Source organism: Opisthocomus hoazin, chromosome 5 (assembly GCF_030867145.1).
Source record: "Opisthocomus hoazin isolate bOpiHoa1 chromosome 5, bOpiHoa1.hap1, whole genome shotgun sequence".
In the NCBI taxonomy this organism is placed as follows: domain Eukaryota; kingdom Metazoa; phylum Chordata; class Aves; order Opisthocomiformes; family Opisthocomidae; genus Opisthocomus; species Opisthocomus hoazin.
The window spans coordinates 37,923,199-37,940,403 of record NC_134418.1 but is presented as its reverse complement, the minus strand read 5'-3'; the positions used below and the strand labels follow the sequence as shown (position 1 = coordinate 37,940,403).

At 39.5% G+C, this 17,205-nt stretch overlaps 2 protein-coding genes across 4 annotated transcripts in view; one reads left to right on the top strand and one right to left on the bottom strand.

Annotated features, from left to right (window-relative positions):
• Positions 1-235: 235 nt before the first annotated feature.
• C5H4orf33 (chromosome 5 C4orf33 homolog) lies at positions 236-10,216 on the bottom strand. Its single transcript, XM_075420973.1, has 6 exons — positions 10,088-10,216; positions 6,310-6,499; positions 4,359-4,419; positions 4,115-4,166; positions 3,796-3,995; positions 236-2,142 (listed from the first exon to the last, which is right to left on the bottom strand). Exons 2-6 carry the CDS (start codon positions 6,494-6,496, stop codon positions 2,034-2,036), a joined length of 609 nt encoding a protein of 202 aa, XP_075277088.1. The 5' UTR covers positions 6,497-6,499; positions 10,088-10,216; the 3' UTR covers positions 236-2,033.
• An 18-nt stretch (positions 10,217-10,234) lies between these two features.
• Positions 10,235-17,205, top strand: part of SCLT1 (sodium channel and clathrin linker 1) — a 45,720-nt gene continuing 38,749 nt past the window's right edge. Inside the window, exons 1-7 of one of the 3 annotated variants that reach the window (XM_075420971.1) lie at positions 10,235-10,257; positions 10,623-10,708; positions 13,715-13,782; positions 14,460-14,512; positions 15,432-15,501; positions 16,628-16,683; positions 17,052-17,184. In XM_075420971.1, the coding sequence (XP_075277086.1) occupies positions 10,675-10,708; positions 13,715-13,782; positions 14,460-14,512; positions 15,432-15,501; positions 16,628-16,683; positions 17,052-17,184 (414 nt within the window). In that variant the 5' untranslated portion in view covers positions 10,235-10,257; positions 10,623-10,674. Of the gene's footprint in view, positions 10,258-10,432; positions 10,499-10,622; positions 10,709-13,714; positions 13,783-14,459; positions 14,513-15,429; positions 15,502-16,627; positions 16,684-17,051; positions 17,185-17,205 lie in introns of those variants that run through there. The other 2 variants (XM_075420970.1, XM_075420972.1) reach the window with 2 other exon arrangements.

Below are 17,205 nucleotides of genomic sequence, written 5' to 3'. Positions count from 1 at the left end.
CATCTAGCTTCAGCAACAGCCCTGCTTTGAGCAGGATGTTAGACTGCAAGAACACCAGTCCCTTCCAGGAACTTGTAGAATTCTAAATTGTTCAGTAGAAAGTGCCACACAAAAGGATGAGATTCAACACCACATCCTCAGGGCATATCTTCTGAAGGATACTCCCTCTGCTGTCTCCACTCCCCCACCCCCCCACCCCACCCCCGGTGGGTAATATAAACCAATATACACACAGAGCAGAGATACTGTCTTTATTGCATATTTGCACAGCTATAGGTGCTAGGTGATAATTCCACAAAGCTAGCACACCACTTAGCAGAGCCACAAGGACTATATACTCTTACAAAAACAAAGAAATTACTCATTACATTCCGACTGGTTCATCGCATTATACGCTGTTCTTAAAGGTATATTCCTTCTTTATTCAACTACACCTGCTCACAAGCTGGGGGGAGTGCAGTCTTTCTAGTTCTGAGTCAGTGGTCTCGATCTCCCCCTGCCACCTTTACGTTTTTCCTAGTCTCCCTAGATTTCTGTTAACTTTATGCTGCTTCAGTAACCATCCAGCTTTCAGCGCCTTCTGGGCAGGATGTTCTCCTTTTATCAGTCTGCTAGCTCCTCTTTAAGGGCATAGTAGTTAGTAAGGCATACACTGTCTGTACCAAGTAGTCAGGCCTAAACTCAACAGTGTCACTATGACCTAAGCCTTTCTGCCCAATATCACCTCAATTAAGGCTGAGCCATATTCTCTCAGACTCCTAAAACAATCCTTCTCACAAAACTAAAGATGATGATCGGATTTCACTCTGTGATGATGACACTTCAACAGGATACAGGAAGTCCTCTTCCTAGTAAAGGACTGAGGACCATGTCTTGTTCTGAATCCTCATTCTAAACTAAAGCAAAGAAGTTTGATTTTAAAGTCACCTACTATTCAGAAGTAGGATCTGGTTAGTGGGTAAGCTTCCCATTTGCTACATTCATTTATATAGGATCAAGTCAGTAGCCACAATCCAGCAGCACTTACTATGCTAGACAAAAAAGGAACATCTCCTTTGTAAATTCTGTGAAAGTCTACAGATCAGATGTTACCATCTAATTGTATTCAGTACTGTTAAAAATATTCAAGCCCATATGTAGAAAATGTAGGCACACACAACTACAGTACTTCCAATATTAGGTGGCATGCAAACAAAATTCTCATACATCTGAACTGAATCCTTAAGGTGATATGACAAGGTCTTGGAACAAACAAGCTTTTGCAGGCACACAACTATATCAAAAGATTTTACTAAACACTATTTCTCCCAGAAACTTTTCCTGGAATACATAAAACCTTTTGTATTTCTACCCTCTGTAGCTAAATATCACTAGAAATTCCACACTGAATTTGAAGCAGAGAGGTCTGCTAATAAAGTAACACAGATTAAGTCCCACCTTCAGCACTGTGCAAGGGAAAACTTGAGGTATAGGAAGGTACAGAAAAGGCTAGTGTTATACCCTCACATCATCTTGCAATGCAAGTACTGGGCCACAGAATGCCATGATAGTTTTATTCTTTTCTGTTCCTGAAGGAGGCATTCTTTCTCCTTATCGCAATTCAAAAATACAGACACGTAGGAATCTCATTCAATATCCAAGAAACAAACACATAGCAGTGAAAATACAGCAGCAATGCAGCAACTACAGGAAACTGAAAGATTCCAAGCCAGATATTGGCCTTGTCAGGCTTAGAGCTCCCCTGAAAATGGAGCTGTAATTTTAGCACATTTCTTCCTCCTTCATTGGCAGGAGCAGATTCATCCCCTGCACAGATTAAAAACTCCTTAACCAGAAGAACAGAAACACAAGCTGTTGCATACTTCGTACATTTAAAATCAACTGACCCAGATACTTCAGCTGGTTTTAAGGTTGATCAACGCTTTTGGTGTCAAGGAAAGACTTACTAATCTGATATTTACAAACTCTGCTCCGAATGAAGAAGTTGTTTCCATACAGCTTCATCCAACCTTAATGCTATAAAAAATTATGCCTCAATCCATGTAATTAGTGAGAGACTTCCATATATCTGACTCAGGCTGCTTCCAGTCTTCTCCCATTAGTGCTTTCAGGTTCAAATCTCTGAAAAATTCCAGGCGATGACTGCCAAGAGAGAAGAAAAAAATCAAAAAAATTGTAAGTCTCATAGTATGTGTCTTAATAAAAGGCAGTATCCTCAATAGGTTTAATTAATCTTCATTTTCAGGTTTTCTTGGACAGGAATGTATTCAGCATTCCATGTTTACATTTTCCAAAACCTGATTTTATAAATAAAAAACACTACCGTGTTTCTGAAAATCTTGTACTGGAAAACACAGGCCTAAATCCTCGGCTATGAACAAGTATCACACAGCATAAAGTGAAGTTAAAGTGCTCACGTTTTCAGCTCCCTCAACTTACATTGCCTGGAACTGCAGTCAGAGCAAAAGCACAATGATATCCTGCTTTATGACGTATCTGCACTCCATTAGGAGTAAAAATTTACAGCTCTTGACCAACTGAAAAATCATATCACAGGGACATCCTTTCCTTACAGAAAAGAGGAAGGCTGGATAGGGTAATGAAGCTAGTAAATTTATCTCTCTGGAAGAACAGAATTCACGTTTTCCTTTAAACATTATGAATCAGTTCTTGGTAAGAATTTCTCCTTTAGGCTACCATACAGAAACAATAGAAGGAAGACATTGAAGCCAACACATTAAACAACTGCCAAACAGTAGACAGAACATCCGACACTACATTAATAATTTAAAACGGTAAACGGAATTCTCTTATTAGAAAGTAATTTGTAAGACTAAAGACAAACTGAGAGAAATTAAAGTAGCAAGGAGCAACCTCCTCACATAACTGCATCTGCTACCAATTTCTGAGAAAGTCAAGGGGTTTTTTGGAATGAGTGCTATAGAAAGAATCCCCTCCTGAAAAATATTACAGGCACCCTCCAGTTTACCACAGAAAAATAAAAGTATCTATTTCTTATAGAACACTGATAAAGAGAATGTATTTTACTAGCAATAGCTTCAAATTCTTTTAAATAAAGAGTTGCAGAAGCTAAGTCTTTCTTAAGCAAAGGCAAAAGAGGGTAATTTATCTAAAATTTACCTTACCTGGCTGTCATTGTACGTTGAGTAACAAGTTTGCATAAGAACTATAGTGTACCCTCTAGAGCTAATACACAAAATGCCCATAACTAGCAGTTTTTATCAAATCATCTCAGCCTCACAGTGAAAGAAAAATAAACAAGACCAAAGCACAATTTAAAAATCAAGATATTCTAATTTTTCTATTGATACTGGGTATCCTTTTATTATGCTTTTCAGTTTAGTCTGCCTTTTCAAATTTTTCCATAACATGGAGCCATGTGTAGAGGTGAGGCTGTTTAGAACAGTAGGGGAGAAGGAAAAGAGATTTACTGGAAATGTATCTGGTGAAATTAACACTAAATGGCATTTCAGGAGGTGCTGGAGGCAAGGAAAAAGTAGAACAACCTCTCTGATATAGCTGAGGAAGGTGATAAAACAGATACCAATGGTGTTGAATGCATCATTTGCTACGCACCTAGGGGATAACATAGAAACCAAGCACTAATTACAGCTATCTGCCACAGTGCTTTATAAAAAGCACAGTGCCAATGGATCTGGGGCTATGCAGTATAATTAAAATACTAGTGGCACTCAATCTGAAAATCAGATTAGCTTTTTTAAGTATTCCAAGAATAGTGCAACTACATTACAAGAGGGCTAATTTCATGCTTACAAATCTGGTTTCTGTCCTTCCTGGAGTTCGTGTCGAGGCACGGGATGAAGCGCTTCATATTTTCTTTCTTCTCCTGAGCCATGAATTGCAAATGCGTTGAACTTGTTAGTGCATGGTGGAAAATAATTCCAAGGAAGACGAGCTTTACCCTCCCATTTGGTTTTCATTTTGGTCACTTCAAACTGTAAAGGAAGTTCTTCCTGTTAAAGGAAGGAGGGGGGGAAAAAAAAAAAAAAAGTAGTATCACCTTCCAATCAGGCAACATGTACATAAAATCAATTAGTTTTTCTGTACATTCTGAAGGTACTTGACCACTTACTTTCCATGCTCTTCTTCTGCCAGAAAGCAGCAGCAACAAGTGTTGTCCATGGCTGTCAAAAGAATTGGAGCACAATTTTCTTAAACTGATGCCAAGTTATTTGTGTACTGTTCTGCCACAAGTGTGTACATTCCTCAAATCAGAAGAATTTCTGTACCCAGTCTTCCTCACACATATATCTTAGAAGCATTACTACTAGAAATGCAAATTAACATTTGTGACTTTTTCACAGTGTTGTACTTACGGACAAAGTTCAACTTCTAAATACTGTTCAGTTCTGTCACTCAGAAAAAATGCTTCTACAACTGCAGAAAAAAAAGGCTGTCAGTATTTTATATTAACTATTTTGTAATAGCCTGACACCTTCATATCCCACTAAACCAATTCTGTTTTCATGATTTCTGGCCTGTACCCTGCCAGAGTTTGTCTAGCTGTGTACATGTTACTGACAGCTTCCTAACTATTTGAAAAGCTGTGCCATAATTGTAACTTCAAGACCTTTTCTTTTTAATGTCTATCATCACAAAGAGCTTTATAAAGCAATATACTAATTTTATTTACTTTACCAGCTCCAGCTTTGGAAACACTCATCTTGATGCAGCAGAAAAACAGCAGGTCTACTAACTAATGTTAAGTGCCAATGCAGTACGAAAACCACAACCACACAGCTATTTCACCTAGTATGCTTGCTGTGAACAAAGCTGACCAAGATAGAGTGATCCTAGTCAATCATACTAGGATTTGTAGGATCTATATAGTCAATCATACTAGTATACATCACAGCATGCGCTCCAGGTAGAGCATTTCAGTGCAGAAGTCTTGTGTTTGCTGGTAGCCTGAGGATCCAGAGCACCAGAGACCAGAAGAAAAATGGACAGAGGAAAACACACTCGCAGCAGAGCACACACCCCATAACTAAGACTGCTAAATCTCAGAAATAGTAAGAAAGCATTTAGCTTTCCAGTGCCTTTTCCCTGCAGATGGCTGATACTTTGGACAGGGTATTACTACTCCAGGTCTATCTGAAAGCCAGATGTCACTGCTGAATCACCTTTCAGGAACACAAAACACAACTATATCGGTGTTTCTCACAGCAATGGCATTATTAGAAAGCTTTAGTTAGAATCATAATTAGATAAGATTCATTATTTTATTTTTACATAAGCCTATTTAGTATAATATTATCAAAGAGGTGCTAATACTGTTCTAGTAGAGCTTTAATCGGAACAGCTCAATAATCAGAAAGAGAACTGCTGGAAACATTAAATTCTTGCACTATTCAAAGCAACAGGTAAAAGTGAAAGTATTGACAGGAAAGGAGAAAGAAAATAGCATTACAACAAGAATATTCCCCATTCCATTTGGGTACTGTTATGAATCATATTTTATAAGCTGTCCTTTGTTTTTCACCTTCCTATTCCTCAAACAGACTTTGTAAAAGTGATTAAAATAGACATATTTTAGTTATTGCTCTCTACTTCTTAAAGCAAAGGTAGAACCTATCTTGAGGATTTCACTTCTATTTACCTACTGCAAATGCATTTCTATATACATATGCCACAAAATTATTTTGATATTCAAATATGTCAAGCTTCTGCTATTCTGCAAGTTACATCAGTAATCCAGAAACTACGTTTGAGTGCCTATGCTATAGACAGGATCAGGAAGAGTCAACTTGATCATTCTTGAAATCAACCCAGCTCATCATACTCCACTTCTTTATGGCCAACAAGTGACATAACATATTCACTTCTTTTCATAGTCATTTGTATTGTTGCACTACAATAAAACAACCAGTCATCTTATAGCCAGCAGTGTTAGTGATGAAAATCAATTTACCACCTAGAAAAAGAGGATCACTCTTGATACAGTTTGGGGTGGTTTACAGCTGAATATAGTATGTGGTTTATAGTTACTTAAAGAGCTGTTTAAAGGTAAGGCAGTGATTACAACTGAATTCTTTAGCAGTATTCTTCCCCACAGAAAGGAAATTTTTTTTACTTTACATTTCAGATCTGATCTTTAAAAGCAGTACTGTGACCAAAGAAACCGAATGCCATACACTCACAACCATCAGATCAGTTTGAAAAAATAACCATCACAGACTCTTCTATAAAGACCAGGCATACTAACTACAGAGGAACACCAGTGTCTACACAAATCGGATATATTTGTAGCAGAACAGTTACACTTACCCTCATAGTCCCACAGACTACTAAAAGGTTTCCCTGGCTCTCCAAGTGGTGCTGGAGGATCATTAAAGAAGGGAGCATTAACTTCCATTAACAGTCCTGCATTGTCCGACTTCAACGCAATTGTTACTGGCTCATGGCTCACAGGTAAATCATCCCAGGTGTGTTTAATTGTAAATTCCATCTTCATGTACTACATAAATGAGAAAGGAAATTTCTGTCAAAGAAGATCTCAGATTCCATTTCAGCATCAACTACACTGTCTGGCTAGGAAAAAATCATACTTTCGTACCAAGTCAATCATCAAATCATGTTTTTAGACATCAGAAGAGCTGGGAAAGTTTAGCTTTATAAGGCAGCTAAATATACAGTTACACAAATGCTTTTCACAGGTTTGTATACCTGCATGGTTACACATCACTTTGAAGTCTTACCAAACTTCAGGTATTTCAACTATGTACCTAAATAAACACCTTCCAAAACCATCAGAAATATTTATCAAGAGAACAGATAAACAAAATAAAGTCTCCACTACATGACCTTAGACAATTTCGTAATATCAAAAAAACAGATTGAGAAAAAACTTCCATGAATCCGAGATGCAAGAAGATGAAACAATTGGCTAAAACTTTCCTTCATGGTCATTGCAAACCAACCAAACTACAGGATTTCAAGGAAAACCGCAAGCACTTCTTATTAAACACACTGAATGTTTGCAGAGCAGCAAGAACAGAGAACACTGCACTGCAACAGCTGTTGTTACCTAGAAATAACAGTACAAACCTTAAGAATAGCCTTTATCTATTTAATAAGCAAAGGAATCAGTGGAGCCCAGTTTCCCAACAAGTTTACAACCCCTTATCCCTCTCCTCCTCAGTATTACGTGTTCCTTCCCACCTGCACAAAAATGATCCTTGATTTTTTCCCTTGCTCATCTCCTAGCCATGCAAGAAGGGAATTGGCAGTACATAGCCTGATTGAGCACTGTGCACATGCTGTTGAGTCCAGTGACCAGAGAGGTGCTAGCTCAGTAGCTAAGTTGTAATCACCCTTCCTTCAAGTGGGAACACTAAATCGGGTTATTTCATCTCTACCCAGATACCATTTTCTTGAGACTCACAGAAACGTAGGCATAACTTACCACATTCTGCAGGTGTTATCAACCAGGTATAATATACAAGACAGAATGTAACCACATGCATTACACCTCCCTATATGCCATTGCCTTGCTCTTACTACAACACATTAACCGTGTCTCATAACCTCTGCTACAGTCACACTAGCCAGTTTCTATTCACTGACATTCATGCTGAAAAGCAGCAGACCTCCCCTCTTCAAGTCAGTAAAATAGCTAGAATAACGTTAGGCAAGTAGATACACTCATGACCAAGGAGATGATGATGTGGTCAAAGAAGTGTGATGGATTACAGAAAATCTGAAGCAATAGATTCAGTAATTAGACAAATTAAGAAGTCCAGTAAAACAGGAAAGTCAAATATTAGCCTATTTAAATACAACCTTGTGAAAGGTGATAAACTGAAAACTAATGAAATCCTTATGTCAGCATTTTAACTGCATGATATGCTAAACAAGCATTACACGTGCTTTATTCAAGACACCTGGGGTAGCCCTAGTAAGTGTGAAAGACTCTACCATCATTAATCTTCACTCCAACTCAAATGGCAAGTTTCTGGAAGCAAGATGACACAAACTGAAAGAAAACAGTTAATGTATAAAGCATGGGGAGGGAAGACACCCAACAGTGTCCTAACAGCATTCTTAAGCCAGCAGAAACTGGCTCACAGTCCAGTATTAGTAATAACTCAAACAGGCAAAGCCATCCACAGTTTAAAAGAGAGAACTTGTAAGAAAAGGTATTCTAAGCAAGTACCGTGATAACTCTTCTGCAATAATTACAACATACGCCACCAAATAAAAGAGCAATATGTTGAATAACAACTCCCATTCACAACACAAACAGCTGCTGAAACATATTCAATGGGCTATTTGTCCTTAAACTGATCTAGAAAATACTAATCCACAAGAAATGTAGGCAAGCATTGTGTTTTTGGTTTTCTAAGCTGCAAACACCGAGCAGCATGAGCATGAAGTATCCACAGATAGAAAGAGCATTCCTAGTGGGTTTTGAAATGAACAGAATTTCTGTAAATGGAGTGCACATGCCTTATGCATACTTACTGCGAAAGGAAACAAGACAGAATTCCACAAGCAGGATCACTTACTCAAAAAAGTAAAATTTAAGAGTAGATGGGTACATCTAAGAAAGTTAATAAAGTGCTATGAAGTAATTTTGTATTACACTATTAAACTAACATTACACACTTAGAAGTCAACACTTCATTCTATTATTCTATTTTCAGCTTGTGCTAATATATTTAACTAATTGCATTTGGTCAAGGCAAATATCTGAAACACCTATTTGAAAATACTGCCAGATATCAATAGTGTTTGAGAATAATATAGCCTTCTAGTAAAAGTAGCCTGGGAAGATCTTAAAATCCTGGGAGAATTACATGACTAGCTATCACAGTTCCTGACTGAAGTAGGCAATGTGAACCTTCTTGTGCACAAGATCTGAAAGGCTGTCTCAGGAAAATTGTCACAACACACCATGCTTAAAAAAAAAAAATCAGTGAAATAATAGAATCTGCTAGACTACTTTAGACAGTAGTGTAACTGTAGTGTCTAAAATGAAGATGAAACACAAGAGACTTATGTTCCTGTTTGTAACTGTATGAGTGACATAGGACATTTTTGGTAAAAACCCAAACTCCTGCAGGGACAGCTTACAGTGCACTGAAATGAACATGAAGCCTATCGTTGTAAACCAGTATTACTCTTGAATAGAAGAGCATGCAAATTTTAAAGAGCCATAAAGTAATAAGGAAAATTGTAAAACATGCATCAGCTTTCATTAGAGGTCTACCTCGTGCTAGGGTTGCTCCATTTACAGGACAGCACATCCAGGATTTTCCAAATTAATGGCCGTTGGTGCAAGTTTTAAGTTTATTACATTGCATAGACTTAGGTAAGCTGGCTACTAGCGTGGTTTTGCAACTACAATAAAACCAGCAACGCACAGCAATGGTGTAAAAGTCATTCAAAACAGCAAAAGGAGTTCTTTCATTACCTTTTAACACTACACCTCATCCAGCTGTTAATATGTTGCAAACAGATGCAAACGCTAAATGAAATAGTTTTACAATAAGTGTTTTCTCAGTCATTAGAAGCACTCGAACTGCACGGTCTCAAGCTACCCGGAGCTGACAACACCCAGCTGACAGGCTCAGATCCCGTCAGCAAGGAAAAACCTGCTGCTGCCCGCCGCTCTCACCCCGCCATGCCTGCCCCTACCCAGGGGATGTTCGCTTTCCCTCCCAAACCCTCTCGATGCTGGTGACAAGGACAAAACCAGGCAGGAAGTAGTCAGACCCGTGTTTTTCTTCATTGCTCCAAGAGAACTAGGGAAAAAGTTGGAAACCCAGTAAGAGACAGCAGCTTTTACCATAATTAAGACTTCGTTACTAAACACAAGCTCCTAGATAGCTTGAGACTGTTCCTGGTTTCAGCTACCCCCCAGCTACTCCAGCCACTAAGGGCAGCGGCAGCATTTCCTGAGGAGAAGTTTAACGCGTAAGCGCCTATCTTCAAGCCGTAAGTTCCTCAGAGAAGTTTAACATCACGCCTCCAGACATCCGCTGCGACCCTCACAGAAAACTCAGCTCCCCAACAAGCCGAGAGCCTTCACCTCCCGCCTTACCCCGCCACTGCCTCCAGGCCGGACCCGCAGCCGCCCCACCACGCATGCGCGCACAGCCTGCCTCCTGAGTTCCTGGCTCCGCGCGCTCCGCTGCCACGTGACCGGCACGCTGCCTGGGGCCGGGCCGGTCGCTCAGGGAAGAGCTGAGCCGCCCACGGCGCGCGGAGCGGGTAGGTGGGCGGGCGCGCGCCGGCCCTCGCTGCCAGGCAGGCCCCGCCTCGGCCGCTGGCAGTTGTGGGGGGGCGGTGCCAAGCGGGGTAACCGTTGTTGAGGCGCGTGAGTGCCGTTAGTGCCGGGGCCGCTTCCTTCTCCGGCGGCGGGGGCGCTGCGCCCGGCCGAGGGGAAGGGACAGGTTCGGGAGGGGGCTGTGGTTGCCGCCCCCGCCCCGCTCAGCCGCTGAGCCAGAGAAAGGTGAGCCGGCGGGCGAGGGGAGCCGTCGCCTTTCTCCTGAACCGCTCTCGCCTGCCCTGTCTGCCGGAGAGCACCGGGGGAGGCGAGCGGCTGAAATAGCCGACTTTTCCCCGGGTGTTTGCAGGCTTTCCTGGGGGGGAGCACCCTCCGCGGCGGTGAAGCTTTCCGCTGGAAATATGGCCACTGAGCTCGGCAGAGGGGGAGAGCCAGGTGAGGTCTCCGCGAGCGGTCGGCTTCGTGGGCTGCCCGCCTGCTCCCGGCACGGCCCCGGGGCTCTGAGGGGGGGAGCAGAGGAGCCGGGGCCTGGACGCTGCCTCTCGGGAGCTCGGGTCGGGTTCTACAGAGGAGAGAAACCCTTTTGCCCGTGGTAGTGGCAATAAAGGTTTCTGTTCTGTAGCTCTTCCAGTGTTTGCTGTAGTGAATAGCATCAAAACTGTTTTCTGGTTAGCTGTAATTAAAAGCTGCTAATGAGGGTAACAGCCAAACACGCATGCATTTTTTTTCTGATAATGGCTCTTTTCTCTAGTTAAGAAACTACTGCATTTCCTATGCCTGGCTTATATCTAAAAGGCAAAAAAGCTGTCTTGCCAGTTACCCATAAAATTTGCTTTACAGACTAAAATCAGTATTTTTGATTATGTGTTATTTGTTACAATTTTGATAGTGTAAGCTTAGTATAACTGAATCAGGGTGTGCTTGAATTACTTACCAGCAAAAATTGCTTCTGCACAGTTTATACTTCTATAACTAGGGAATGGATTGATGTGTTGTCCGAATAATGTTACTGGCCCTATCACTAATTAGAGTTGCAGGAAAATTTGATAGCATGGCAGAAGGTAGGACAAGATCACAGTGCATAAAGTGCTATGGCTGTGCATCATTCAATAATCAAAACTACAATTGATACTAAACTTTGTATGACAGCTTTGGGTGGCCAAAAGTGAAAGACCAGATCTTGATTTCAAGGACGTTAGTAGTAGAAAGCAGAAAAGGTCTGAGCCAACAGAGTCATCCCGGCTCAAAAGCCCATGTCTTTAGCAAGCTTTGCATGAGTATTTATTATACTGTGATCTGAACAAATCATGGATTTTCAAATGCTGATATTTTGCTTTTTCATATGTATTTAATTTGTCTGGGTGTAGCTTCTTATTTTGTAAATATTTAGGCTCTAAATAGAGCTCATACTAAATTTACTGTGAAGTGGTAAGAGTTGCCTTTTCTGTCAAGGAGTTTAATTCTCTCTTTAAAAAACTTCATATACTTTGAAAAGTGCCAAATGACAAGTTTGAAGTTGGCTTGCATGCCAACTGAGACATAAGTTATTTGAGGCCTGCTCTGTCTGATATATGGATTGCTGTTTCTCATGTTTCGTGAGTGTGAAACCAAAGTTCTAAAATGATGAATGTGTGCAATACACATAAAACCAGATCCTCTACGCACTATTATATTTAGCTTTGTAGAATAAGTATTTGTTGTGTTAAATATGTAGCTGTAAAGAAGGTTCTCGGAATGAAATGCTAGTCTCTGGCACTGATCAGTTATAAGTTGAGTTCTGCCTGAATGGTTTTTGCAGTATCAGCAGCCAACCCTACAAATAATAATTCATCCATTCCATTACATATTTTTGTGATAAGCTACTAAATACATAGAACTTTTGTCAGAATGTATTGTATGATTTACTGTTGAAGGTCAGTACCTCTGTAAGGGGTGTTTAAGGTTTGTCCTCTTTTGCACCTATGGCCTCTCATGTTTGAAGACTGCTTTGGCTGGTCAGGGTGGCTACTTTCCACTTCCTGTTCCTTGATGTGGTTTTACTGTTACCTCCTTTCTGTTCCCTCTGGTTTTTTCCTGTATCTTCCTTTAGAAGATTAGAACCAGAAAAATAACCATGGGATGTGTATCAAGAAAAATAGGCTGAGAAGTTGTTTTAAATTGAAATGTGTGCATTACCTTCCTGACTTCCTTTTTCTTCCTCTTTACCCATTCCAGTTGCAAAGGTGTTACTCAGATTCTTTTAGAACAGAGTATTTCAGTCAAAAGGGACCTACAGCAATCATCTAGTCCAACTGCCTGACCAATTCAGGGCTAACCAAAAGTTAAAGCAAGTTGTTAAGGGCATTGCCCAAATGTCTCTTAAACACTGACAGGCTTGGGGCATTGACCACCTCTCTAGCAAGCCTGTTCAAGAATTTGACCACCCTCTCAGTATAAGAAATGCTTCCCAATGTCCAGTCTAAACCTCCCCTAATCCAGCTTTGAACCATCCCCACGCATCCTGTCACTGGATCCCAGGGAGAAGAGATCAGCAGCTCCCTCTCCACTTCCCCTTGTCAGAAGGCTGTGGAGAGCAGTAAGGTCGCCCCTCATCATCCTTTTCACATTCAAGGACCTTCACATCGTTCTTAAATTATGGGCCCCAGAACTGCAAGCAGGTCACACCAACACTGAATACAGCGGGACAATCATGTCATTTGACTGGCTGGCTGTACTATGTTTTTGTTAGATCAAAGAACACTCCGTGATCAAGTGGAAAGAGCTGTTAGTTCTCCTTTCCAGCCTTCTGCTGGTTTCATTTGTAATACAAGTATTTTCTGAAATCCCAGTAGCCAAAGTTAGACGAATAGGGAAGAGTGATGTATTAGTTGATGTTCCCAGCTCAACAGTGTGAAGTCTCATTGCTCGTTATGCTTTGCTTCTTTCAGAAAAAGCAGATACAGACAGACTGCATGTCTTCGTTCTTGTTTGGGTTTCTTCTGGATGTACTCGCATCCATTTATCAGTGAAACTCTTGACTTAAGTTTGTTTAATGCTGATTGAGAACTGCAGGGTTGAGTTCTCAACAACAGGTTAATTGTCAAACATCCAGCTAATTGAATTGGACACAAAATGTGATTTGTTGCACTTAGACCTCCCTGTGAATTGTTAAGATACGTATGTGTTTGTGGGTTTTCTAGGCAGAAACTTCATTTTTTTGAATCTGTAAAAGAAAACAGGAGGAATATGAAAGAAATTGAATTCATTATTAGTACACAGTCTTTGTAGGCTTTTTCAAGTTCTATTTTCATTTAAATAATTGTGCTAAATGGAAGAATTATATGAAGCACGTTGTGTGCCTTCAAAGCACCACACTGTTAAACATATTTCCAACTGCCAGTCAGGTTTATGTAGATAATGGCTTGTGTTATAGCTATGATTCTCAAACTTTGTACTTTTCAGATCAGAGGCTAAATGTGTCACTTGGACGGTATGAAACAGATGAGATTTTGAGAGCTACTGCTGAGCAGGTATGTCAGCTCAGGGATGGAAGTAGTAAGAATTTTTGTGATGAGGTTTTGAGACAAACATCTTTGCAGACGTAGAGCACAGCCCACTTCAATGTGGCCTGGCCTTGTTTTGGGTCTGTCTAGAGTGGCATGTTGTTTTTCCAATCATCAGCAGAATAAAACTGGTATTTTTGGTACATTTTCTAAAGTTTATCTTATGCAGAAGAATAGATCCCTGAAAGAATACTTGTTTTCTACTGTAGTAGACTTCTACACTTTTACAGACTTCGCTTTTCTAAGAGGTTGGTCTCATGTGAAGAGAACTTTTTGTGCTAGCTACCATAAGCCTATGTGAAAGTCTGTGCAGAAGCTAGGTCATGAGCACTTTCCTGATGCTGAGATGCATGGAAATGAACTTGGCACTTACACAAACTTGTGACTGTTCTTTTAAGATTGAGATGATTCCCCCTCAGATGCAATTATGCTTTGTGTCAGAGCATCTCCAGTTAAAATAAATCACAATTTTTTCAAATTGGGCCAGCACTCAAGTATTTATGAACCTAAACCTGGAAGTGATCACGTGGGATATTGTGTATGATTACAGTACAGGCAGAACAACAGCTCTGGGTTGCATATAAAGATTTAAAACTGCATGCAGCCATGTGCAAGTACTAATGTGTAAAAGTGTACCATTACAGAAAAATCTCCCTGGTGGTGATGGTGTATCAGGATCCAGGATGATGGACCAAAGGTAACTGATTCCAAATGATAAGTGGGAATAGTACGAAGTATTCAAAAGAATTTGTCATGTGCTTTTGAAAGTGTAAATGTCCAGGTGAACCTGGTCTTGCGTACATGTGTTCACAGCTCTGAGGACTTGTGAGTGGAGGTCTACAAAAGTGTTCTGTAGCAGTTGGTTTTAGATACTATTCTGTTTATTCGGTAAATCAAATGTATGACTTTTCTTGCACAATCTGTAAAATAAAAGGAGAAGAGATGAATAAAGGCATTGTATAGTCTAAATTTTAGGGTAATGAACAAAAGTGCAGTTAAGATTGTACTGATCTAGGTAACACAGGTAACTGCTGTCTGTTGAGGTCAGGTGGAGGTTTTTAAAAATATAAACTGTTTGACAATCTTCAACTAACAGTTGCCTGTTAGTAAAGTGTTCAGTAATCATTGTCATTCCCTTTCTCTTATAAAAATATCCTATCCTTTCTTGTTAGCTTTTAAGGCATTATCACTCCAGACCTGTACAGAATTTTCACAGAATTATGATCAATTACAAAAATATTGGGAAGGAAAAAGTATATAAGTAGAACTACATTATTTTACATTGTCTTGTAGGCCGTTTTACTGTTGTATGTGAAAGCAGTAACCAAGTCTAGTCTTTAATCGTTTGGTATTCTATGGATGAAATATTGACGTTGTATTAATGCTCATTTATAATGTCCCATGTTCTAGTTCTGTTATAAAGGAAATCTCTGAATGATCATACTTTAAAAGTAGTAATTAAATTTGTTCATTTGATTCTGGTGAATGTCAAGCTTGGAAATAAAGTGACTATTTCCTGTTCTCTAAAATCAAGAATTCTGTGAAACTAGTGAATTATCAGAACAATGCTTCAGCACTTACAAAATTTATTCTAAGCATGTTTTTCAACTTTTTAGCTTGTCAACTCTAATCACAGAGTATGATAAACACTTGGAAGAAATGAGAGAACAGCTGCAGCTTTATCAGGTATGGATGTTCCTAACATTTCAGACTGTGTATTCTTAGTATTTTATAGTATTAATATCTAGGCCGTTAGTTTTTGTCAATAAAGGAAAGTATGCCTGTGCCATGCTTCATAAACTTGCTGGACTGCAGTCTGCCTCAAATGGATGAACGGAGAGCTTTCTCTGAAAAGACTGGGAGATTGTCTAATTTGCAGAGATTACTGTGTGTTTGGAAAAGTAGTGTTTTGAAATGAAACGTGGTTTATTTCTCTAAGTGTTCTAATATGGTTGCAGGTGTTTTCCTAGGTGACATTCAGATGAGGCAGCTGTTTCACCCCTGCCTTACAGGTCTGATCTTGGTCATGCAGTCCAGCTCAGTCCTGCAAGTGTGGATACACCCAGCCTTCTTCATTCTTAATAATTCTTCAGATTCAAATAATCCTTTAAATGTTTAATGTTACGGAGGCTGAGGTGGAGGGGGACTGTCCTCCTTTCAACCAGAGACAAATGAACCTTTTTAATGCTTTATATGATCACCGAAAAGCAAAGTGATATATTTAATAATTAAAACCTGTGCCATACAGAAAGCAGTTTTTACTTGTGATCTACATGCAGAAGTTATACTCTGGTTTTGTTTTAATGCACTTTATGATGGACAGATCAAACAAATTAAGATTCTGTAAATGCAGTCTTCAAGTTTGGCTGACTTCAGAAGGCAATAGAAGCACTATGGTTTTGTTTTGTTAACTAAATAGTGCAACAGTCCATTTGATTCATGTAGCTACAGTTTCTCCTTAGTTAATTCCTAAACTCTTTTCTCAAGTGCTTACTGCATAAAAGATGAGGGTTGTCCAATATATCCCTAAAATAACTTGAATTAATTAAGAATCAATCTGTAAGAGGTATAAGAATTCTAAAAGGTTTAATGCTCATAGTAACTTCTGAATGCTTGACTATACCAGGATTTCGCAGCTGTTAAATTTAAGTGGCATCCCGTGACTTTCCTTGAAAAAGAAAATTACTTTCATGTACTGTATTATGCTGAATTAGTGTCCATCTTTTACAGTATCAGTCAGAATTAAAAGATGAAAGAATTACCAAAGTTTGTCACTGAAATGAGTGCTTACTCTTGCATGTTTTTCTGTTAGACACAAATGAGTGAGATGAGACTAAACTTTGAACAAGTTACCAAGGAAAATGAAAGGTAAATAATTGCACTGCCCTGTTAGTACTGCTGTTTTTCTTAATTTCTAAACCTTAAAAAGCTTTTTACTAGGACCTCGAAATCTGTTGAATCTACTTAATAGTTGAAGATTTCATACTCAGGAGTTTAATGTTAGAGTCTTTAAGTGCTTAATATAGATTACAGCACCAGGAGGTTTAACCACATTTCTAAAAGAACTAGATATTAAACTCTTTGAAACTGTCTGTTGTGTTTGTAGAACGTAATAGATTTAAATATGACTTAGAAGTAAGTAATATGTACAGATTGAAAATACAGTATACTTCAGTTTTTAAAGAAAAATCCCTGTTAAAGAAAAACTTTGCTGAACTTACTACTTTGAATTTCAGGCTGCATGCAGAGTTGAAAGAGGCTCTTGAGAAGCAACTGGAGGCTCTTCCTTTCATGCCTCTGGGAACTGATATTCCTGCAGATGAAGGCATAGTGAGAAACCTTCAAGAACAACTACAACTGATCAATCAAGTGTGTGAGATGAAACATTTG

Bases quoted from the DNA above. Each gene is read 5' to 3' on its own strand.
- C5H4orf33 (XM_075420973.1), bottom strand. From the start codon at position 6,496: ATGAAGATGGAATTTACAATTAAACACACCTGGGATGATTTACCTGTG. The intron at 3,996-4,114 runs GTAAGTGGTCAA...TTCCTTTAACAG, and splicing joins GCAGAAGAAGAGCATGGAAA to GAAGAACTTCCTTTACAGTT. The intron at 2,143-3,795 runs GTAAGCATGAAA...CTCTCTTGGCAG, and splicing joins GAAGGACAGAAACCAGATTT to TCATCGCCTGGAATTTTTCA.